Genomic DNA, 26241 nt, shown 5'->3' with positions numbered 1-26241 from the left:
CGTTTTAGGAACAGGGGTTGGAGTGATGAGAATTTTGGGACTTACCAACGAAAAATTGAGTTAGAATACCAAGACATTTTTCTAGAGTTATGTTTTTTTGTTGTTGAATTTTTGAGCTTTCGACTATTAAAGTGTGTCTTTACTGCTAATATTTTATGAATATAAAAAAAAACATTGATTTAAAGTCACATGACTGGATCCTCTTGAAAGTATTCACCTCTTCGACGCACACACTTATCCCAACGGTGTTTCCAATTTTGGACAGTCCTGGAACGCTCCTTTTGTGATATCTTTCAGCTCCTTTGTCGCATTTGCCTTAATCTCGAGAATCATCTCAAATCTTCTCCTTTTGGAGGTATTTTGAGGGTGACAAGAAAAAGTCAGAAAGAGCGCGATCAGGTGAGTCAGGGTGGGCGGGGAAGAACAATGAACGAGTGTTTGACCAAAAACTTACGATTCCTGAATCCTGATTGGGCTGAAGCTGATAAAATGAAAACGCTCTCACGCCATATTTATATATATATATATATATATATATATATATATATATATATATATATATATAAATATATATATATATATATATATATATATATGTATATATATATATTTATATATATATACATATATATATATATATATATATATATATATATGTATATATATATATATATATATATATATATATATATATATATATATATATAAATATATATATATATATATATTTATATATATACACATACTTTTATGTTAATTTATATTTTTTAACATTTGTGAATTCATTTTTAACAACATTCACCATAACAGGGGGCAGCTTTTATGGCCAGAAGCCTTCGGGTGGTGGCCACGTTATTCGACGCTAAGCGTTAAATATGCCGTAATGCCGCGGTGACGTGAACGTGGGTCGTGACGTACTTTTACGTGGCGCGTCGTAGCGATGGGTTATACAATTATTCCACCCTCAACTTGAGTTTCCTGTCCAGAAAGCATTTATAAAAGTGTCATGTCATCTGGAGAAAAACTTTATCCGTTGATAGGTGTGTTTTATATATATATATATATATATATATATATATATATATATATATATATATATATATATATATATATATATATATATATATATATATATATATATATATATATATATATATATATATATATATATATATATATATATATATATATATATATATATATTTATATATATACACATACTTTTATGTTAATTTATATTTTTTAACATTTGTGAATTCATTTTTAACAACATTCACCATAACAAGTAGTTGTATGAATATTAATATAAAGTATTCAACATAGACTATTATGCATAAATAGGGAATTATTTAATATCGTGGTGTAAACATTTAGAATGAAAGAATATAATTTTTTATCGTACTTTTATCCTCTCTCTGTGGGGCATAGGGTACTGTGCATCTTAAATAAGTAGTAAAATATTGTCCGTGAATTACATCAAAGCAAGGTGATTAGTTCCGCACTTTAGGTACGGGTCCAGGGATAGATATTTTATTATATTAATTAAAGAGTGAAAGATCACTTCAATTATTTCGTCGTTTTTGGGAATCCAAAACAGGATCTTCAGCACGGTAACTAAAAGCACTAACCACTTTACTGCAGAGACTGATAATTTTAAGAAACTATCCCTTGATACATGTTTTCGCCCTTAAATATTCTTACACACTCGTAAATGTGCGTTTCAAATATTCAGAGCATTTCTGCCATAAAGCAGAACTTATGTTCCCAAGTTTATTAATAATATTTACTTACGACATGTATGTCTTACGGATTATCTACATAGCTGAGCTTTTGCAAAGTTAACAGCATGAAAACGCTGAAGCAAATTAACAAGAGTATGAAAACAATTATCAAAATGTAGAAAATTTCCTCAACACGAACTTGAATGTTGTACCGCGTACCAACTTTCCTTTGAGAACTTTTCTCCGTGTTTTACGTATATTTACAGCAGCCTTTCAAATTTGACCTAAAAAAATTATCAAATCCATAAAATACTTAATAAATAAATAATTTGTTGCCGACGGAGGTTAGAGGTTAAAATAAAATATGGAACAAAGGCAAAATAAAGGAATGGGTAAATGATTAAGATTTGTATGAAATTCTATGAAAATTGTAAAATAGTTTATATCTTTACTTAGTATAAAAAGAATAAAAATACATAAAAATAACTCCACCGACAAGACACACAAGGTAGTTTGGTGGATCTCTTCAATTTATTTTAATTTTAAATATATTTTATCCTTGTACTTTTAAATAAATGTATACAATTTATGTAAATAAATGATTTAAAAAAAACAACTGACATGTGAAAGAAATAACGTAACATTGCATTTAAACATCTTTCAAAAATTAATGCACTTTGTAAATAATTCTACAGTGGGCAGAATGGTGAACGTTACATCAAGTGCCAGGTCACAAGCCTTCTGATGTTTAGACTTCCTTATTCTTTGCTTGACTCAAAAATCTGTGTTTGATTCAACAATTAATCCAAAAATTAAAATGGAATTCTACAAATTAAACGCCAAATCAATAAATAACGTAATGAATAGAGTTCGTTCGACGAACATCTTATTATAAATTTGATCAAGATAAACAGCATGGGATACCCACCGAGATATTCTTATATTATTTCTATTGATACGGGACGTTTTCAATCAGTATTAGGTCTGTGCTTCAGAGATAACCAACTTTTCGAGGAGAAATACCAAGAAGTGTCGCGGCGTAGTTGGATGGACGCTCGACTGCGAAACTAGCGTCGCGGGCTCGATTCCCGCCAGTTGAAAATTAATTCCGCCTACGTAGTGTAATGGTCAGCACGCTCGGCTACCGTACTGGAAGTCCCGGGTTCAATTCCCAGGGGGGTCAAATAAATATAATTAATTTTTCACTCTTACATTTGGTAACCGGTACCGGAAGCGGAGGGCTGATCACCTTTCCTGCATGTGTAAACGATTGAGATAACACTGCTTTTATATGATGCAGTGCCCTATGCACCATTGGGGTGGGGATAAGGGTTTGAAATGAATGAATGAAAATAATTTAAGATTACCACTCCAGGATAAATTTATACTTTTATATTTTTTATTATTTTTGTAATTTGACAACTTAACGTAGGTGGAAAAGAATGTGAAAGTGTGGGTATTTACAGGGTTTACTACCTGTAATAGGCTGATTTTGTGATCACTTCTTCACATGCAACATTCATCATTCTACCCTTGGTTGACAACCACACTACTCAAATTCCGGAATATGTAACTAGCAAATTCTTTCACAATTTGTGTGTGTATTTATATTTACACATATTTACATATATTCACACACACACACACACACACACACACACACACACACACACACACACACACACACACACACACACACACATACACACACATACACACATTTTTCACTCTAATATTTATTTACCCTGGAGGTCCCGGGATCGATTCCCGGGGAGGGGTCAAATGAATATTAGTGATTTTTTCACTCTAATATTTATTCAATATTGCCCTAAACTGGTACCTGAAGCGGAGGGCTGATCACCTTTCTTTCATGTGTTAACGATCAAGATAACATGATGCAGTGCCCTATGCACCATTGGGTGCGGATAAGGGTAAGAATAATATATTTAGAATAATATAGATTTTTTCAAATCGAATAAAAAAAAAATTGATTCCTAATCGCCAAAAAAAACAAATGCGAAAAATTGAATTACATAAATCGAATGGCCCAAGGAATGTGCGGCTTGGAACCATTTATTAGGGGTGAGAATTCAAGGGATGAATCGCTGGTTTCCGACCCCTGTATAAGGTCGTTTGTCAAACTTCAGGTCAAACCCCTTCGGGGAATTTTATCGTTTATTGATATTGAGACCTCTTTGACGAGAATTTTGCATATATTATTGTAATGTGGAATTGATTCTGGCTTGGAATAGAAATAAAATACTAAAATAAAAATAATATTTTTCGGCTTAGATTGTGATCTCAATTTGATACAAAATTATGAACGTATGAAAATCAGACACATGTTTTTTTAAACATACAAAAATATTAAAATCCATTATAGATTTTAAAAATTTGGTATCTTGCATTATAACATGGAAATAAGATACAAACTAAGATACTACTTATCGATATATGAATAACTACGTATCCGTTGCGTATGTTTTCTGTTTTATGTGTTTACTGTTTTTTTTTGCTGTGACTTATAGCACTTAATTTTACTTTATTGCTCTTCTCAACTTGTACATCTTATAACTGTTTTTGTTTTTTTTTTATTATTATTTTTACTTTACCTCTAAATTAAGTCTGCCCATTAATCTTTGTAACGTTTGCTATATTTTATTCTTGCTGTTTACTTTTAACTCATTTAACATTTCGCTCACTCCTTTCAAGAACGTCATGAATCAAAAATCGTCAATTTTCAGTTGTGCATGTTTTCGGAATGCCCAGAAAATGTACTATATCTCAGCAAAAAAGGCATATTTTTAACATAATCTTTACCCGCTACAGAGCAGAAACTGTTGTTTTTGCATTTTAAAGGATTGGTATTGTTTAATTATTATTTTAAATATACTAAATATTTTTCAAATGGAGAAAAAACCTTCAGGTTTTACTTTAAAAGATCTGTTACACACTAAAAAATTCAGTAAGTGGCTAGATATTTATTTTTAATACATTGTATTATATTTTAAAACTTAAAAAACGTTCTCCTGAAAAATCAAGTTATTAGTTGATTTATGACGTTCGTGAAAGGAGTGAGTGATTTGTGAAATTTTGTAATTCGAATGTTACAATAACCTGTTTTATTTGTTATTTATTATTGTGAATATAAATACATTGTTAATGTTAATGTTCTGTTCAATTTCTAAATAAATAAAATAAATTAAAAAAATCATGTAAAATTATTTACTTATAGGAATTGTTACACCGATTAAAATATTTAAGAGGTCAGGTCAAGAGACATAACAATCAGTCGGTATGTAAAAACATACCGATTTAAAGCCTTTTTGTATTAATTTACTATAGCATTCTTTTTTTGTGACATTTCGAATGTGTCCAAATACTTGTTCACGAATTTGAATAATGTCCATTTAGGGTTTATTTCTCACATTTTTGACACCTCAACATAGGAAGAAGAATATAGAGGTATCAAGGCTAACGACATCGTTGATGACAGATGACATAGGCTGGGGTAAGTGATCACTTTACATAAATAAAAGAGTTTAAACATATTTTCTGCTTAATGAAAAGCTTTCCTCGATCCAACAAAGATGGCCGTTGAGAACTCATACAAACTGAGTCACGAAATTAATCAATGTATATAAGAGTTCCTAAAATTTGAGTTGTGTGGTTGTTTATCATGGATGGAATTGGTAAATGTTGCACGTATGTAAAGTGATCACTTAACCATCCTATGAGAGGTCGTAAGTCCTGTAAATACCCAGACTTTTATATTTTTCTGCATCTATGCTGTGATGATGAAAATGTCTGTTAATTGTTGATTAGATTGAGAGAATATATCTCTATTTGAAATTAATTTTGGAAATGCATTCTGAGAGAAGATGCATTAGAACTGTGTTAAAATGCACAGCATATAGCAATAATAATAAATAATGCAAATTGTTAACGTGATAAGAATCTTAGTTTCGCAAACAATGGATATTGTATCGTAAAACAGCAGCTGATGTTACAAGTTTTGGCACAGTTGTTAGGCAAAATAGCTATTTGTGGAATCATAAATATTCTCAATCTGCATTCTGTACCAAACTTGAACCAAGTCAAACACATTCGAGCTTTTTAGTGTGCTCTACGAGTGTAATCTTCGTACTTACTTTATACTACTTTTTGTGTGACTCCGGCTTCTTTTTCACCCCTGTAGGTTGTGTCTTATGGGATTAGAGTCTTGGTTCCAGTCTTGTCAGGTAGACTATCGCCTCCGGGGTCGCCTCATGGATATCTTGAAAGTCACCACCAAACCCTATGAGTCGGCAGCCCTGCACTTTGTGTCTTATGGTCTGTTCAGCTCCACAATTAAAATCAGGTGTTGTTTAATCTTTAAACATAACGTTTTTTTGATATCCCAAAAAAGATAAGGAAGAATATAGAAGTCTGGGCATTTACGGAGCTTACTACCGCCATAAGCTGGTTTGAGTGATCACTTTACACACGTCTAACATTCATCGATTCTACACATGATAGACAACCACACTAATCAAATTCTTTGAAGTTCTATATATATGATCCAATTTCGTAACATTGTTCTTGAATCACTAGAATTTCACTAGAGACATGTATTGGTGAGATGAAAAGAAGCAATTTATTGAGCAGAAACTGTTTCCTTTATATAATTGAGGTCCAAATCGTATAATTGTAGATATTCCAGATTTGTAATCAAGTATTTGGACACACTCAAAATGTTGTTAATAAATAATAATGTGCTTTACTTTTTGTATATTAAAAGCATTGTTTACTTTGTGGTGTGGTACTATAACACTCTCCTTATCATTCATTGTTCACACAAGTGGTATTACGCAAAGTAAACGATGAATGATATGGAGAGTGTTAAAACAGACTTACGTACATAGAGCGCCCAGATCAATCTGGTTGTGTGAAAAGTCTACGTAATATTAAATTCTCTTTAATATTCCATTCACTCTTGTAAATATGCAATCTTTTGAGAAGACAAATTTAAACATCTTTTTAAATAAAACCCAGATGGTTCGAAGGGCAGTCCCAAATCCATTTATCTCTGCGGATTTTTATTCGTTTATATTTATCACTGAGATTTATGAGTAAATTATTTTTAAAGGATGCCATTTTTTGGTTCAAAACATTTTGCAGCATGTTCTTTTCACAAAATTTTGAAGAATGCGCTATTAAAATACTTTCACGAGAATGAATGAAAATGACTTTTTTTTATATCGCAAAATAGATAAAGAATATGGAAGTCTGAATATTTACAGGTCTTATGGTTGTTAAGTGATCACTTGACATACGTGCAAAGTTCACCATTCTAGCTACGATTGACTACTACACTAATTTTAGAACTCCTAGATATATGATCAACCTTATGACAAAAAACATATCGCTCACTCCTTTCAACAACGTCATATTTAAAAAATCGTCAATATTCAGTTGTGATTGTTTTCGGAATGTCCAGAAAATCTTCTATATCCTAGCAAAAGCGGCATATTTTAAACTTAATATTTACCCGCTACAGGGCAGAAAGTGTTGTTTTTGCATTTTGAAGAAAAGGCTATTGTTTAATTATTTTGTAAATTTTCTAAATATTTTTCAAATGGGGAAAATACACTCAGGTTTTACATAAAAATATCTGTTGCACAATCAAAAGTTCAATAAGTGGCTTTATTTATTTTCAATACATTCTATTATGTTTGTAAACTTTTAAACGATCTGCTGAAAAATCAAGTTTTTTTTTTATATATGACGTTGTTGAAAGGTGTGAGTGATATGAGCCCACAACAGCCTTTATTTGATTAAGTATTGAGTATAAAAAAAGTTAAAATTAGCTCTTTGCGGTGGTATGGACATGTGGAGCGAATGGATAGCGAGAGAATGACCAAGAAAATATATGTGGCGAATGTGAGAGGGAAAACAGAACGTGGACGACCGAAAAAGACTTGGCACGATCAGATCAATCAGAACCTGAAATCTGGCGGTGTCAAAAGTCTGCGTAATCGGAGGGCATGTATGACTAGATGTATGGATGTGAAGGAGGCGAGGAGTGTATGTCAGGACAGAAGAGTGTGGCGTTCCATCCTCTCTGCCTACCACTGCGGGAAAATGGCGTGATGGTAGTAGTAGTAGTAGTAGTAGTAGTTAAAATTGAGAATGGAGAAAACCCAATAAATGATAATTATGGAATAAAATAACAACTTTGTACTTTTTTCCACATTAATTTTATTTGACCAGTAACCGGGTTTCGTCATAACTGACATTATCATACTGGTCTATAAGATCGATTCATTAAGTCACACAATTGGATGCAAAATATAACTTTATTAATAATAAGAAATAAAACTGGTAAAACTGTGTGATGGGTAATGAGAGATCAGAATTGTTTGAGATGTAGGTTGGAAAAAAAGGAACCAGTTAAAAATGCCAAATGAATAGGTCTTAAAAGGTTATAAATCATACATCTAAGTAACTTCACTGCTAACTTAGAACTAATGAAATGTATAAACTCATGTCTCTAGCGAGATAGCGAGTGTTTTTGCCTAGAATTTTCACTCATGAATTACATGAAATTATAGTAACTTTAAACATAATGAATAAATCCACTCTCGAGTAGGCATAGGCTTTGAATCTTAAAACGTTGAAGCCTGAGTAGGGTCATGATAAGCGGTGTTGCATAAGCCGTAGCTAGATTTACGAGTCACTTAGACGTTAGGTAATTTAAAAAAAATGGTTTGAAAAGGACGAAATGGAATAATAAATATATTATTTCAAGAAATAAAAAGACTTTGTGTTTCGATCTACTCGCATTTTTATTAACCAACTAGTTTCGGTAACAACCTGTTGCCCTCTTTAGGGTTTAATTTATGACTAGGGCCTGAAGAGAAAACCCTGAAGAGGGCAACAGGTTGTTGCCGAAACTAGTTGGTTAGTCAAAATACGAGTGGATCAAAACACAAAGTCTTTTTATTTCTCGAAATAATATATCAATATGATCCACAAAGCTTTCAATATTCAAAACATGGAATAAAAAAGTTTAAAAAAAAAACTCATTTTTTTTTTATTTCATAAAGTGATTTAGCAGTCACTTTGTGGGAAAATCTAATCATTTCCAATTTAATTTTTACTTTGAAAATACTTCTTTTAAGATAGTCACAAAGTTAAACTTCATTTACGCAATGCGCAATAACATTAAGGATTTAGTTTTTGGTAAGGGAATGTAATTAATTATGAGTATTTTAATGTTTTAGAATTTTATAAACCCTGATGATGACAAGGTTCTTGTTGAAACCGGTAGGTTAAAGTGTACTAATAATAAGAAAGTAGTTAAAACAAAGTTGTTTAATTTTATAAAGTTCATAAAATGTACCACAAAGTACCTTTCTGCGAAAAGCATTCAAGAAATAAACTTAATTTAATTTAAAAAAAAATTGTTGATAAAAACCTAATATTCTTCATGAACTGTCATCCAATAATGTCTGTTCAACTAGTTCATTGCATTAATTTTAAATTCCCTTCGCTTGTGGATATATTAAATTAGTTATTTTGGGAATATTTCGTGGTTCATTAAGTACAGTTTGCATTATAATTCTATTATAATGCAAACTGTATACGAATGGCCATTGTGCAACGGCAGCATAATATTAAACCTCGATTTACAATGTAACATTATTTGAGTTTGGTGTGAAATGAGCCAGTTATATAAATTATTGAAAATCGGAAATATTCAACACCCAGTTAGAGTTTAATTTTTTTAATTTGTATTTTTTTTACTTGGGTTGACAACAGCAACATATGTAAAACAAAACAAATTACAAGATATACATGAAAAAAGCCAATTATAGTTGATCACAGAAACATAAAGATTAGTACAAAATATTAAGTGTAGATCTAGCAAATGAACGAATGTGTGTATGTGTATGTATGTGTGTGAGTGTTTGACGAGAATTCTAGTAGGGACATACATACAGAAGCATAGTTTTTAAAGATTCTGAGAGGACAATATTCTCACCATTCGACTTTTCAACACAGATTTTCCGCAATTGAAAATGTCAACTTGGCTAAAACATGAGTTGTACTCACTAGCCATTCGAAACATAGGTAAACTCCGCGCATAATTAGTTCGAAGGACAGGTACTCTGTCATTATAAATAGCTAGCTAACTCCCCAACACGCCGCTTGCCGCAGGGGTAGGTAGAGAGGCAATGTCTTTGCAAACAATCTTCGCCTCATTTACATTCATGTATCTCCTCATAAACACCCGCCGATTATTTCGACTCCTGACCAAACCCATGAAATTATACATGATAGATTTTTTCTTCTTCCTGGCTCCATCCCAACTTATCGTCTTTGATATATGGTACTTGAAAGTGCTCACGATCGAGCTGGTCAAATGTCTTTGCCTATTCCTAGATGATATTATTAAGGAAAACACTTTTTTTATTACCACTTGAGTTTATTTTTGTGACGACTAGTTTCGGAAGCTAAGCTTCCAACTTCAGGTCATGTTTACATTTATACCTGAAGTTTTCTTATATTTTTTTTACATCTCATCAAAGATGAAGAAGAATATGGAAGACAGGTATGTTCATACATATACCTCCTCATGGAGGTGCATGAATGTCAAATAGGAGAAAAATTATTGCGAAGACAGAGAATTGTGGCGTTCTATTCTCTCTGCCTGCCCCTACAGAGAAGCGGCGTCATGGTTGATTAGTTAGCCAGTTTATCTTGTAACCAATTTAAGGGGATTAAAATGAAAAGGCTTCGTTTGGTATTGTTTATTTATTACACATTTCAATAAATGAACATTTATTACATTGAATTCTTATTATCACAACCTAATATTCTTACACAGTAAAGTAAATTTGTTTCACACTCATTTAACCGAATAATAAATTAAAACAAATACAGTGCCGAACAGATTAATTGAAACAAAACCTTTTTTTTGTATTTTGAACACCCTCTAAAAAAATGTTTTGGGGGTGTTCCTCGTATTATGGACCAGGGCTGCTTCTTTCAGTGACTGAGATGATGAATAGCGAGAAGTATCACCCAATTCTACTGGAAAAGATACTACCAGAGATAGAGAGATAGATAAAATGAAAGTAATGGAAAATTTCAACAGGATTTAACCCCCTGCCACAAATCCAAACAATTTTTAAATTTTTCACACAACAATTAACTGTGTTGGACTGGTCATTAATTTTGCCAGACATAAAATTAGTTGAAAATCTATTGGCAATCTGTAAGAATCGGCTCTCCGAAATTGATCGCACTAAGGTGGAATAGCTCATTTTATCCATAATTCAGGTATGGTTTCGAGACGAAAAAATGGCATCCATGTGGTTTTTTAATATATGCCAAGAAGAGTAAAATCTTTAAATATGCCCAAAAAAGATATTACTTAAAAAATTGTGATATAACTAATAAACCAAAGATTTTACAATTTTTTTTACGAAAATACAACAAAAAAAGTTTTGTTTCAATTAATCTGTTCGATGCTGTAAAATAAAAAGTACCAAATTCGCTAACAAATATTTGTCCTTTCCCCATACATATCCTTTCCCCATATATATCATGGTATATCAATTTAAATTACACATTAAAGATATATGTCCATAAAATATTTATACATCAATTCTAGACTTAGAATTTTTATTTACGGGTTTTTGAGACTTATATGTAGATATCTAGCATTTTTCTCAAGTCTCTTTGAAATAATTTATAAAAACGAAAAATGAGTATAAGTAGATCAAGGAAGAATGATGTATCGCTCACTCCTTTCAAGAACGTCATAAATCAAAAAACTTGATTTTTCAGGAGAACGTTTTTAAAGTTTAAAAATATAATACAATGTATTAAAAATAAATATCAAGTCACTTATTGAACTTTTTACTTCACTAACAGGTCTTTTTAGGTAAAACCTGAAGGAGTTTTCTCCATTTGAAAAATATTTAGTTTATTTCAAAAAAATAATAAACGACACCTTTTCTTCAAAATGCAAAAACTGCACTTTCTGCCCTATAGCGCGTAAATATTAAATCAAAAATATGCTGGGATATAGTACATTTTCTGGGCATTCTGAAAACACACGCAACTTAAAATTGACGATTTTTGATTTATGACGTTCTTGAAAGGAGTGAGCGATATGTATAAATATTTAAGAAATTTGATGATGAAATTAATATAAAACAAATGTTGTATTCTTAAACAGATATCATTCCTTTACGGAAATTACTTCCCACGTTCATTATCTTCTAATACAAAACATTATTAGTCTCAAAATATTGGTTTCACTTATTGAATTGGTTTGTGGTAATATCTATCTACAGAAATAGTATTATTTACCAAGTAAAACTTAAATTAAAATAAATATATTGGACTGAAAACATTTTTAATATATTTTATATATATGTGTTATATTATATTTTTTATCCACCATTAGTATAAATATATTTTTTATTTAAAAAAATGATTAAATAAATATTATTTTTTAACATCTCATCAAAGATGAAGAAGAATATGGAAGTCTGGGCATTTACGGGGCTGACGACCGTCATCAGCTGGTTTAAGTTATCACTTTACACACGTGTACATTCACCAATTCTACCCATTATTGACAACCACACTACTCAAATTCTTGGAAGTTCTATATATATGAACCAATTTAGAAACCTTGTTCTTGAATCACTAGAACTTCACTAGAGACATCTATTGGTGGAATGTAAAGAAGCTTTTTACTAAGCAGAAACTCTTGTATTAGTATGTGAGGTCCGAATCCTGGATTATAATCACACACATGAGAAACGCCAGAAAATACCATTTTCATTTTTATTTAAGCTTATAATTTGACCAGATAATTTATTTACAACATTTTGACTGTGTCCAAATACTTGTTCACAAAATCTGGATTATCTCCAATTACAAGAGTTATTTTCATATTATTTTTTAACATCTCATCAAAGATGAAGAAGAATATGGAAGTCTGGGCATTTACGGGGCTGACGACCGTCATAGGCTGGTTTAAGTGATCACTTTACACACGTGTAACATTCACCAATTCTACCCATTATTGACAACCACACTACTCAAATTCTTCGATGAGATGTTAAAAAATAATATAAAAATAACTCCTGTAATTGTAGATAATCCAGATTTTGTGAGCAAGTATTTGGACACACTCAAAATGTTGTAGATTAAATAAATGTAAAGATCTGAATGATTTGTTTTTAAAGACTTTGCCTCAAGGTACATAGTAGCTTGTCCACATTACGGAAACTTATACAAGTACAGGTATGCAGCCATAGTTTAGTAACAATCATAGCTGTTATTCTTTTCCAAATTACAAAATCCACATTTTAACATATAATATAATGTGAGTGTACATTATATTTTTTTTTTGTAAATGATCAAAATGAAGATCCTAAAAGATTGATACTGATTTTAACAAAGTGATTTTGTTTATTTGAAAATATAAAATCGCAAAGATTGCTTTTAATATTTTGTAAAGGTAGCTACTTGAAAATATATAAATATTTACATATTTGAAGAGATATCATAAATGGAAATTTGAAGTTTAAAATCTCTTTGAAATGTTCAAAGCTCTCATGTTTGCTTTTGTTTTAAAGTAAATACTTCATTCGTTTTTAATATAAACTATTTAGAAAATTTTACAGATATTTTAAAGTGTTTTTTTTACGGTCGTAATACATGTAAATTATATAAATAATATTTTCAAATAACTTACAATAAATATTATGTACGTTGTATTAAGTTGTGAATGTAAAATAATTCAAATTAACCCTCCCTTCCCGGTATTGTGTAGATACTTTGTACACAAATGCCGAATCAATAAATAATGACAATATTTTGTAAATTAAAAGCATTGTTAACTTTGTGGTATGGTAATATAACATTTTTCTTATCATTCATCGTTCACTTTGTGTAATACTACTTTAATTTATTTGAAGTGGTATAACACAAAGTGAACGATAAATGATGAGGAGAGTGTTTCACAATGGTTCATAGGGTACTACATCATATTGGCGTAGTGTTATCTTGATATTTTACATGAAGGCGAGGTCATCACTCCTGATTTTCAAGGACCAGTCCAGGGTAATATTGAAATAATATGAGAGTGTATCAGTAATATTTTATTTCACCCCCCCCCCTGGGAATCGAACCCAGGTGGTTGCTATTACACCACAGAGGCTAAATATTGTAATTAGGACATTATATGTTATAATGAAACTGTAAAGGTAAGGAGTTGAGGAGGAAAGGTTAATATCATTACGTACTATAATTATGAATACAAATTACTTGTTAATTAATTTAAATAATATTTACAATCTCGTAGAACAGTCATATAAAATATAATGTATTACAATTGTTGTACGTAAATATTTAAATTATCTACGGTAATATATTTATCGATATTGTATTACGAACGTTAAACCTCACATACATAGAAGCACATGTAACCTTATATGTGTAACCTTATATATTGTAACTTGTAATTTAATGCATTGTATAAAGTATAATATAACGTTACATACGAGTATTGTATTATAATATATGTATATACATGGGTTTTTATCTGAGTCCCTTTTTTTGAAAAACCTGAATAACATATTTGTCTACAGTAAGTGAAATAAGCAAAAACGTTAAAAAATCAATTTCGTTACATGTGACACGTGTTTCGATGCATTCTGTGTTATTTTTAAACGCGGTATTCAAAAATGATGCGGAACGCATTCAAACACGTGTCATAATAGATTTAACGAAGTTGTGGTGTTTACCAAGTAAAATATAAATTAAAAATATGTAAATAGTTATCTTAAGATTATGCCATTATACTTTGAAGACATAATAGGGATTTCACATTCGAGGAAAGAGACTCAGATACATTTTTAAAATATTTTTTTAACATATATTTATTTGATGACGTGTGTAAGGTGTTTTTTTTATGTTTTCATATTTGGCAGATCAATTGTCATCTGATAATGAGTAATATTACCAGGAGTGAAGAAATAGCGAGAGGTTGCTGATCGGATGACGCTCCGCGTTGCATTGCAAGAGGGTTTTCGCCTGAAATAAAACGACGTATTAAATATCGAATTTAATTCAACAATAAAAAGTTTATTTCTTTTGATATCTGAACGTAGATGAAGAAGAATAAAGAAATTTTTGATTAACAGTGCTTTTTACCCACATCAGGCTAGATTAATTTATCACACGTTACATTTAAATGAATTATATCTATGTTTTGGATATTGAAATCATTAACTTTGTGGATCATTTTAATATATTATTTTGAGAAATAAAAAGACTTTGTTTTTTGATCCACTCACATTTTTACTAACCAACTAGTTTCGGCAACAACCTGTTGTCCTCTTCAGGGTTTACGAAGTCATAAATTAAACCCTGCAGAAGGCAACAGGTTGTTGCCGAAACCAGTTGGTTAATAAAAATGTCAGTGGATAAAAAAAAGGTTTTTTTATTTCTCAAAATATTGTATAGAATTATCCATGTTAATCCACGAAAAAAAAACAAAAAAAGTTATAATAAAAGCAAATTATATTACCAACAAACACAAACAAAAAAATATAAGTGTAAGTCCCTCTCCAAGCACAAGAGCTTATACTTTGTTTTGAAGAGAACCGCGTTATTTATTTTAAGAATGTAGAGTAAAAATTTCTAGAAAATTATTTAAATCATTTGAAAACTTTTGTTACCATATTAAATAAATAAATAAAATTTTACACGTGTAACATACACCATTCTACCCATGATTGATAACAACACTACTTTAATTTGAATAACTAATAAAAATAATAGTTAAATGGAAAAAAAAACATGTTTTTAAAGTGTTTCTTAGTATGTAAAATAATTCGGAATGAATCTTACATATATTTTATAAAGATTTCAAGGTAAATAAAAAAAATCACTCAATTCAGGTAATTTATTGAAACGTTGGAGGTAATGAATTACTTATATAAAATTTAAATTTCATCGTAACCGACATCATCAGATTAATGTCAGTTACGACGAAACCAGTCGCTGGTCAAATAAAATTTATGTGGAAAAACATATAACATTTGGTATATTATTCTATAAAATGCAATTTCACCAAGAAATGTTAGTACAAAACTTAAATTATATGATTTATATAAATCCTACCTCTTAGCACGTGGACTGCTACAGTGGTGGTAGAGACATCCTCCAAAGCACACGTGTAATTGCCAGAATCCTTGCGGGCCGCGTTAGCTATATACAGCCTGGATAAGGCTCCGCTGTTCTGCAGTTCTGTTTTCACGCTGAAACAAATAATGACATTCATGAAATCCACGTTCACATTACATCGTATATACTCTCTCTTCCATTCCAACTCGTAAATTAATTTATTTTCTTACAGAGACTTTTTTAAAACTGAAAAATTTCATAATTTATTTTACGATTTTATTAACCTACTGAAAACTATATTGCACCTAAAAACAAATGTGTTCCTGGGAGCTTATATTGAGCTTGTCTCTATTACAAAGCTTTAGAGTTATACATAAGTAATAATATATATATATATTTTTGCAATACATATTCTAATAACACAAACAAAAATCCAATATATATGTATTAATATATATTTTAAAATCGAGCTTGAACTGTTGAGCGACTCTCATTGCAGGCGGACTATTAATGAATACTATTATTGCGAGTAAGGCCTTAACACTCTCCTTATAATCATTCATCGTTTGTTTTGTGTAATAGATACTACTTTTCAATAGTTTTCAAGTGGTATTTATACAAAATGAACGATAAATGATAAAGAGAGTGTTATATTACCATACCACAAAGGTAACAACGCTTTTCAAATAATAATAAAAAATCCTAATTTATCGCCAATGTCTATCTCAGCCTTGCATTCTTTCCTTAAATTATGATCTTTTCCAAAAATATTAAATTGACATTAGAAATTCCATATTGCCATATTATTTTATTGAACAAAAACTTAAGACATATTTTTTGTAAGAGTGATTATATTATTAATCTAGACACCCCTATCAAGAGAACATATAAGTTTTCTAGATAGTCTTCTGAATTATACTTGGAGAAAAATGTGTTAAATAAAATAAAATAAAATAAATTAGTGGTATATACAAAAAATGAACGATCAACGATAGCAAAAGTGTTATATTACCATACCACAAAGTTAACAATTATTTTCAAATACAAAATATACCAGTCCTAATTTATTTGCAATGCTTATCAGCCTTACATTCTTTCTTCAAATATATTATAATACGATGAAATTAAAGTAACGATTTCCATACATATTAGATTATTTACTGAAAAATAGTGATAATTTAATAGAAAAAGTGTAAATAAGACTCCAAGAAGCATATCTGGCAAGAGTCTACGAGACTACGTGAATAAGGAACGCCAGGACAAGGGAAATATGCGAGATCGAAGATGTCATAGGTGGGGAAGACAACGAAGGAAACAATGATATGCGCATGTGAGGAGAATGAAACCAGACTCCGACTCCGTCACATTGCAATGTACGGCCTACTCCTAGGCAGACGACTCCCGGGCAGATCACTAAAGAGATGGATCAACAACTAGGATTCGACACCGCAGGAGGCTAATCTCTAATCTCTTAAAAACAGGCATGTAAATCTAGCCACCCCTGTCGAGAGAAAACGTAAGTTTTCAAGGTAGGTCCTTTTATTATATTTGGAGAACAATGTGTTTAATTTTTGCGTTAAACGAGCCACCCTTCCGGGTACAAACTGCGCCCTATTAAAGTAAATGAATTAAATACATTACTTTGACGCTTTCAATGGTAAGGGCGCGACGTTTTTGTTTAGTTAAACTAGTCGAGCGTCCCTTTGGCAATGTTTGAAGCAATTTACATTCATGGTTCGTATTCTTCCATACAATTTCTTCGCAAAATAGGCCCAATGTTGGGGTGACGTCATACACAGCTTGACCGCATTAAGGGGAATGCGAATGTCAACTTCTGTCAGCTGGAACTGGAAGATATATTGTATGGGGGTAGGTTTTCAGCATTCGTTTCAGCGGAAAAGAAAACGTGAATTTATTCGGTATTTCAACAAACATAGATGATAATGAAATTAGAAATAATTTGGGAAAGTGAATAGAATTTATTTTTTATTATTTTTTTTATTTTTAGGGATATGATAAAAAATAACATTATGCAGCTTGTTAAAAACATGGTAGGGGAGAGGATCGTACCTTGGGCAGGCCCGTACCTTGGGCCATCGGTTCACGACGGCCATCGATGTAAATATTCTCAAAAAAAATGTCAGAAAGTAGTAAATGTCTTTTAGCCGCCAGTATATTATATGTGTGACGCGGTGAGACAACGAGTATTTTTGGTAAAATTAAAAAAAAAGGTTTTCGTGCATCAAAAGTAAAATTTTCAAGTAACTTTTCTATTTATTGTTTCGGCATTAACTTTGTGGTAAGACATGTTACAATGATTAAAGAAAACACTTCGTTTTTTACCACTTGAGTTTTATTATAGACTACATGTTTCAGAAGTTAAACTTCCATCATTCAGGTCTGTATAATAACATTATTATACAGACCTGAATGATGGAAGTTTAACTTCTGAAACATGTAGTCTATAATAAAACTCAAGTGGTAAAAAACGAAGTGTTTTCTTTAATCATTGTAACACTCCGATAATTTGTTTTTTCTTATTTGTATGCATCTGTTAACTAATTATTTATTTTTTTTATTTTATAGATACATACATTTTTTTACTTAATGTATTAAGGCTCTTGGCATGGCCTGTGTTGAGCCGAAGTACTTACATATTAATTCAATTATACTGGCTCTTCAAAAACATCTTATTATTCAAGAATATTATACCCTCAAAAACGTGACCTTCAATTTGATTGTCTAAATGTGAGTCCCGTACCTTGGGCCATCTCAGGGTACCGTACCTTGGGCCACATAGTTTTTATTGTTTAGTGTTGAGTTTGGCCATTACAATGTAGAATAAACTAATTTTCGCCAGATGCATATCTGTACCTGAGAAACAAAAGGAAACAAGTCCAAAATTTGAAAAAATTAAAAATATATATGGTTAGTTTAAGACTCTTCAGAGATAATGAATTCTCAACATAAAGAAGAATATAGAAGTTTGAGTATTTACAGGGCATACGACCTGTCAAAGTAAAGTTTAAGTAATCACTTTATATAAGTGTAATATTCATCATTCAACCCAAGATTGATCACTACTCAAATAAATCACAATACTCAAATTCTTGGAACTTATACATATATAACATAAATCTCATGAAGCTTCATATTCGAGCTTACGGAAGTTCTTCATCTATGTGGAGATTTATAAATGTAAAAAAAATAACTTCTTGGTGAAGAAACTACAGAAACTATGTACTTAAATTTTATTTGAAGTTTTATTTGCTTCTATTCATACCTTCTTTAACATGCTTTAGCTCTCCTCAAAATCTTTATTTAAGTCTAGTTAGTTTTATCAGTTACCACAGACCTTTATGTAATGTTAAAAAAAATCATCCAGATTTTACATTTTAATATACGTAGCAGCTGAAAAATATGATACTTGTTTTTTTTTAAACCCCTAACTGCACCCCAATGGTGCATAGAGCACTGTGTCATATAAACGCAGTGTTATCTTGATCGTTTACACACGAAGGAAGGGTGATCAGCCCTCCGCTTCAGGTACCAGTCCATGATAATATTGAATAAATATTACAGTGAAAAAGTCACTTATATTTATTTTACCCCCCTTGGGAATCGAACCCGGGACCTCCAGAACGGTAGCCGAGCGTGCTGACCATTACACTACGGAGGCGGACAAAAACGCCTGTTTTTTTTAATGAAACAAATATTTTTACAAATATTTGTCACAATATTATCAGCGCGTCCAAATCTTTGTTCACTGTTTGTCTCTATTTAAAAGTTATTTGTATTGATATCTCAATAAAGGTGAAAAAATGTGGGTGTTTGGGTATTTTAAGGGCTTATAACCTGTCAAAGACTGGTTTGAGGAATAAACATTAACCATTTAACCCGTGATCGACAGCCAATCTACCCTAATTTCGGAAGTTACATTCATGTTTCGAACCTGTATATAACAGGCCGTAAATCCTGTAAATACGTTTAGGTATCAGTGTAAAATATAATAACAAAATGCAATATAAAAATAAATAAATAAATAAATAAAATTATCTGCAAAATAAATTATCTGGTCAAATTATAAGCTTAATAATAAAAATGAAAATGGTATTTTCTGGCGTTTCTCATGTGTGTGATTATAATCCAGAATTCGGACCTCACATACTAATAATAGAGTTTCTGCTTGGTAAAAAGCTTCTTTACATCTCACCAATAGGTGTCTCTAGTGAAGTTCTAGTGATTCAAGAACAAGGTTTCTAAATTGGTTCATATATATATATAGAACTTCCAAGAATTTGAGTAATGTGGTTGTCAATAATGGGTAGAATTGGTGAATGTTACACGTGTGTAAAGTGATCACTTAAACCAGCCTATGACGGTCGTCAGCCCCGTAAATGCCCAGACTTCCATATTCTTCTTCATCTTTGATGAGATGTCAAAAAATAATAAACAAAATGCATGTTTGCGAAACTGTGCCATTTACGTGAAAATAAACCAGGCAGCTTAATCTGTCAGTGAAAAAATAAAATAAAAGCTTTGTTGAAAATGAGAAGGGTTGCTCGTTATCTAAGCGACCTTTCACACGAAGAATATTAAAAATTTAGCCACAGAGTTATATTCCTGCTAAAATTAAGGTATTTCAGATTGTTTTTCCATTATATGTCATAGAATTACTTGTACGACGTGTTGTTTTTTATTTTGAAGAAAAAGTATTGTTTAATTATTTTTTTCGATAATCTAAATATTTTTCAAATGGAGAAAAAAACTTCACATTTTACCTAAAAAGATCTGTTGCACAGTAAAAAGTTCAGTAAGTGGCTTGATATATATTTTTAATACATTGTATTATATTTTTAAACTTTAAAAACGTTCTCCTAAAAAGTATTTTGATGTTCTTGACGTTATGACGTTCTTGAAAGGAGTGAGCGATATGTACATTACACATCTACCAAATATCTGGGACATTTACCATACATCGTTTTTTCGAAAATTGATCTGATTTTGGCGAAAATGTTTAAGTTTTATCATGGATTTTTCGAACCATTTTTCCATTTTTCTTAATCATTGAAATACTCAAAAATTCTAATATTAATATAATTTTAAAAAAGTACATAAACCTTGAGGATGACAAGGTTCTTGTCGAAACCGGTTGGAAAAAGTGTACAAGTAAAAATTGGTTAAAACAAAGTTGTTTTATTTAATAAAGTTTATAAAATGTGACACAATGTATCTGCAAAAAACATTAAAGAAAAAAATTCTTTTCTTCAATTTAATCACAGTGAAGCGCCCTTGAGGTAGAATTTTACGAAATGGGCGCTGTATAAATTATACGAAATTATTAACATAATTTATTATTATTCAGTACGCCACTGTTTTAACGTTAACTCCTTCATCAATAACATTATATACTATAATTCCTATTATATTATTATCTAAACGATTTGGACCTTTTGTCAATTTATGTTGAACTTCATTAAGCTATGAATCACGAATTGTCTTTGTCTTTGGACGCCATCCTAATAACATTTGGCTTATCCCGTTTGCTTGGTCATAATAAAATTCGAATTGGCTTTCGTAATCTAATATATCGCTCACTCCTATCAACAACGTCATACATAAAAAAAAACCGTAAATTTTCAGTTGTGCATGTTTTTGGAATGCCCAGAAAATGTAATATATCCCAGTAAAAGCTGCATATTTTAAACTTAATATTTACCCGCTACAGGGCAGAAAGTGTTGTTTTTGCATTTTGAAGGAAAGGTACTGTTTATTTTAATTTTTTTAAATACTAAGTATTTTTCAAATGAAGAAAAAACATTCAGGTTTTACTTAAAAAGATATTTTGTACAGTAAAAAGTTTGATAAGTGGCTTGATATTTATTTTTAATACATTTTACTATATTCTTAATCTTTAAAAATGATCTCCTGAAAAATCAAGTTTTTTGATATATGACGGGTTTAAAGGAGCGATATGAATATAAGTGCAATGGACGCATGACTGCGACATCTCAATTTGACGAGATCATCGTATATGTTTTATGAGTACATTAACTCAAATATATAATGGTTATAACCAACAACAACCCTTAAGATTTTTGGATCTCAACAAAGATACAAAGAATAGGGAAATTTGGGATTTTACAGAGCTTAAGAATTATCATTGGCTGGTTCAAGGGATCATTACATGCACGTGTAACGTTTGCTATTCTATTTTTGATGGACAAATGACAAACGAATAGTTTTGTCAGAAGGTGCTTATTTTGCACGTTGAGTTAACATAACTAAACGACGATTTTAATTGTACAACGTCACTATTTCGGCGTGTTGTTTCGGTGAGAAAAATTAAACTGAATTGATTTTTATAAAACGTGTTTATTTAAGTCAATCCATCATATTAAAATCAAAATTATTTAATGTTTACCAACCAACATAAAAGTTATTCTGCTTATTAACATCTCCACAGAGATGGAAATAGGCCTCGTCGCTCATAATGGGGTTCTGGAAAGAGTGATGGAAAATACCATAAATCGGCTTCAAATTACCATGCATTCTGGCTGATATCATTTTCTCGACAAATGGGGAAAAATAAGACATCGAATAAACACAATCCAAATATAGACAAATATTATCCATCCATAAAAATATAGCTATATATATATATATATATATATATATATATATATATATATATATATATATATATATATATATATATATATATATATATATATATATATATATATATATTATTATTAGATTAAAACCAATAGTTTTAGCTTTTCCACTTTTTTATTTGACCAGCGACCGGGTTTCGTCGTTACCGACATCATCAGACTGGTCAATATATATATATATATATATATATATATATATATATATATATATATATATATAACACACCTATCAAGGGATAAAGTTTTTCTCCAGATGACATGACACTTTTATAAATGCTTTCTGGACAGGAAACTCAAGTTGAGGGTGGAATAATTGTATAACCCATCGTTACGACGCGCCACGTAAAAGTACGTCACGACCCACGTTCACGTCACCGCGGCATTACGGCATATTTAACGCTTAGCGTCGAATAACTTGGCCACCACCCGAAGGCTTCTGGCCATAAAAGCTGCCCCTAATTGCTACTTAACCCAGTACATACAACTCACGTATATAGTAGATATGCATATGCACGATATGTACGGCTATTCACGTACGTGTATGCTGGAAAGGAATCTAATTTTTAATCGGTGCACAAAAATATTTCATGACATTAATTATTGAAATTATTGTTTTTTTTTCAAAATACATATTAAAATATACAAAATAGTTGGCAAATATCCAAAATATTTAAAATATAACATTTTGACCTATTTAATAAAGTAGATACCTAAATGTTTTTGTATTTTCTTAGCTGTATTTTCTTAGAAATATTTGATGTTCTCACTTTTGAAGTAAAATTTACCTTTCCACAAAAAATATCACGTACCTACACTCTAAAGATTTTTTTCTAATAATGAATAATAAGCAAATCTTCTGATTTTAAAAGCTTGTCTGCAGGTAGAATAGTTTGTGAAGGGAAGGTAATTGTGATAGATAAATCACAAATACTTAGACCAATTGAAAATAAATCTTTCTTGAATTTATTTTGCACTTGACGAAGCCAGTTTTGCAGTTGAGCGTCTACCCAACTACGCCATGGTGCCTGTCTTGTACATAATACAGGAACATTGATGTGAGAACGTTAAAAAAAAACAAATGTTGCATAACACAGAAAAATAATGTCTTAATTTTCAAACCTTTTAACTGTGTTTTTTTTTATATTTTCCTAAAAAAACATTCAAGATTTCTTTCTTATAACCCTTATTTGTATCCATTGGTACATAGGGTACTGCATAAAAGTTATTTCGATCGTTAAACCATGAAGAAGATGTGGTTGTTCAGGGTAATCTTGAATAACGAATAATTTGTTCCGACTCTTCGTGGAATCGAACCTGGGACCTCTAGCGCGGTAGCCTAAAGCGCTAGCCTCTACAATTAGTAGGCAGACAACTGAATATTTATACTTTAAAATATGTTAAAAGATACTTTCAAGTATTCTTCTCCCTTGTGGATTACAACCTTCGAACAGTACATAAGCGTTTTACGAGTCTTATAGTGTGTGTAACTTAACGCCTCCAGCTGCCCCGTTTTTCCTGCACGATTCGCTTCCATATTTCACGCATTCGTTGTATTTTTTTCAGCCTTATTTTTAAATAAAATCTTTTTTACGTGAAATTATTATTATTGTTGTTGGGTTCCCATTGCCACGATCTCTTATTGCTCATATTTTGGGACACTTTGCATAAGGATATTTCCGAAAGTGTCCGCTCCGCCGTTGCGGCATCAATTTTGATTTCATCTGAGAACGGTGTGAAGATTTTTATGGTTATTTCTGGAATGGCAATGGGGGGAAGAAGGTTCGGTATTTATTCGTCATTCAGACTGATAACACCCGATACAGAACCATCCCCTTGGGTTTTATATTCGAAATGGAAAACACTTGTTTATATTATCTATATAGGTACATATAACCATATCGCCTTGAATGCTATCCGAGGGATAGGAATTCTGTTGAAATTTAAACATTTTTCGTGGTTTGTTTCTTATTTAAAATATTTTTGGTAGCGGATTTCTCGTTACCGAAAGAGTATTTCAATTACAATAAATAAGATTTCCAGATGAAAAATTATTATAATGTAAGCCTTAAAATATTTTTTTACTATATTCATTTGTTTTCCTTTTTTGAACGATTTTGCTCGAAATAATAAGGGTTTGAGCACTAAGCCATTTCAAGGGAAGTAATATATTTACATACAGTTCTAGGGCACGCTACGCTGTGGTTCAGTCTAGTTAAATGTAAAAGAAAGAAAAAATAAATAATGATATAAAGAAAGGTGGGTTGAGGTGTTTGGGTACGTGAATCAAGAACAATGTTATTTATAATTTATATTTGTAGCAATGCTTTTGTGATTTTCATTTTATAATAGAAATATAACTGTGTTTGTAAATCATTATAATTTAAAGTGATTTTATATAAATAATAATAATAAATAATAATAAAACCCTTATCCGCACCCCAATGGTGCATAGGGCACTGTGTCTTATAAACGCAGTGTTATCATGATCGTTTTACTTATGAAGGAAAGGTGATCAGCCCTCCGCTTCAGGTACCAGTCCATGGTAATATTGAATAAATATTACAGTGAAAAAATCACTTATATAATTATTTTTACCCCCCTTGGGAATCGAACCCGGGACCTCCAGAACGGTAGCCGAGCGTGCTGACCATTACACTACGGAGGCGGACAATAAATATATAAATAAGAGAAAAAAAATTTTGCCAAATTTTGTTAGGAATAGGACCGAAATAAGACTGAGGAAAACTTAGCACGAAGAATTATGTCAAATACTTGAGAGAAAGTAAGAAAATGAAAGATGATTTTTTTATATTGATTTTAAGAGAATTCATTATTGTTTAACCTTGATGATGACAAGTTTCTTATTCAAATCGGTTAAATAACCAATAAATAGTGGTTCTAACTAACTAACTAACCATCACGCCGCTTCCCCGCAGGGGTAGGCAGAGAGAATAGAGCGCCACACCACTCTGTCCTTGCAAACATTCTTCGCCTCTTCCACGTTCATGCATCTCCTCATACATACCCGCCGATTGTTACGACTCCTAACCTGACCACTTTCAAGTATTTGGCATACCTGATCGTGCCATGTTTTTCTCGGTCTTCCTCTGCTTGTTTTCCCGCTAACATTCGCCTCATAAATTTGTTTTACCGTTCTTTCCTCACTCATTCGTTCTACATGTCCAAACCATCTCAATACACCTTTCTTAATTTTATCGATAATGCTTATCACAGCTTTGCATTCCTTCCTTATTTCACTATTCGTACATCTATCATACATCGTTTTGTCGCACATTCTTCTGAGAGATCGCATTTCGACTGCATTCAGTCTACTTTCATCCTTCTTTTGCCAACTCCATGTTTCACTTCCATACATTAGAGTTGGAACCAGGACTCCGTTGTGCAATATTTTTTTTTCGGAAAATAGTGGTTCAAAACAAATAAATTTGATTTAATAAAGATTATAAAATGTGCGCCAATGTATCTGCGGAAAACATTCAAGAATTTCATTTTAATTTATTCTATAAGATACAAGATTCATCACCTATGGTTGATATATTGACATTAAGCATGTCTCAATTTGAGTTTTGGTAAATGTAAATATTTTTTTAATGTAGGGAATGGTAGAACCATTCATAAATGTT

The 26241-nt window shown here is 31.1% G+C and overlaps 1 protein-coding gene across 1 annotated transcript in view; it reads right to left on the bottom strand.

Moving 5' to 3' along the window:
• LOC148299572 (opioid-binding protein/cell adhesion molecule-like) overlaps positions 1-26241 on the bottom strand; it is a gene marked incomplete at both ends in the record, with an annotated part of 164507 nt that overhangs the window by 78064 nt on the left and 60202 nt on the right. Inside the window, 2 exons of the mRNA XM_088275926.1 lie at positions 14755-14825; positions 15918-16054. Coding sequence (XP_088132052.1) covers positions 14755-14825; positions 15918-16054 — 208 coding nt within the window. The remainder of the gene's footprint in view (positions 1-14754; positions 14826-15917; positions 16055-26241) is intronic.

The sequence above is a fragment of the Brachycentrus maculatus genome, unplaced genomic scaffold (assembly GCF_059751285.1).
Source record: "Brachycentrus maculatus isolate JH-2025_06_01 unplaced genomic scaffold, ASM5975128v1 h1tg001071l, whole genome shotgun sequence".
NCBI lineage: Eukaryota > Metazoa > Arthropoda > Insecta > Trichoptera > Brachycentridae > Brachycentrus > Brachycentrus maculatus.
Note: the sequence above shows the minus strand (reverse complement) of the source record. Positions and strands in the feature narration are given on the sequence as shown.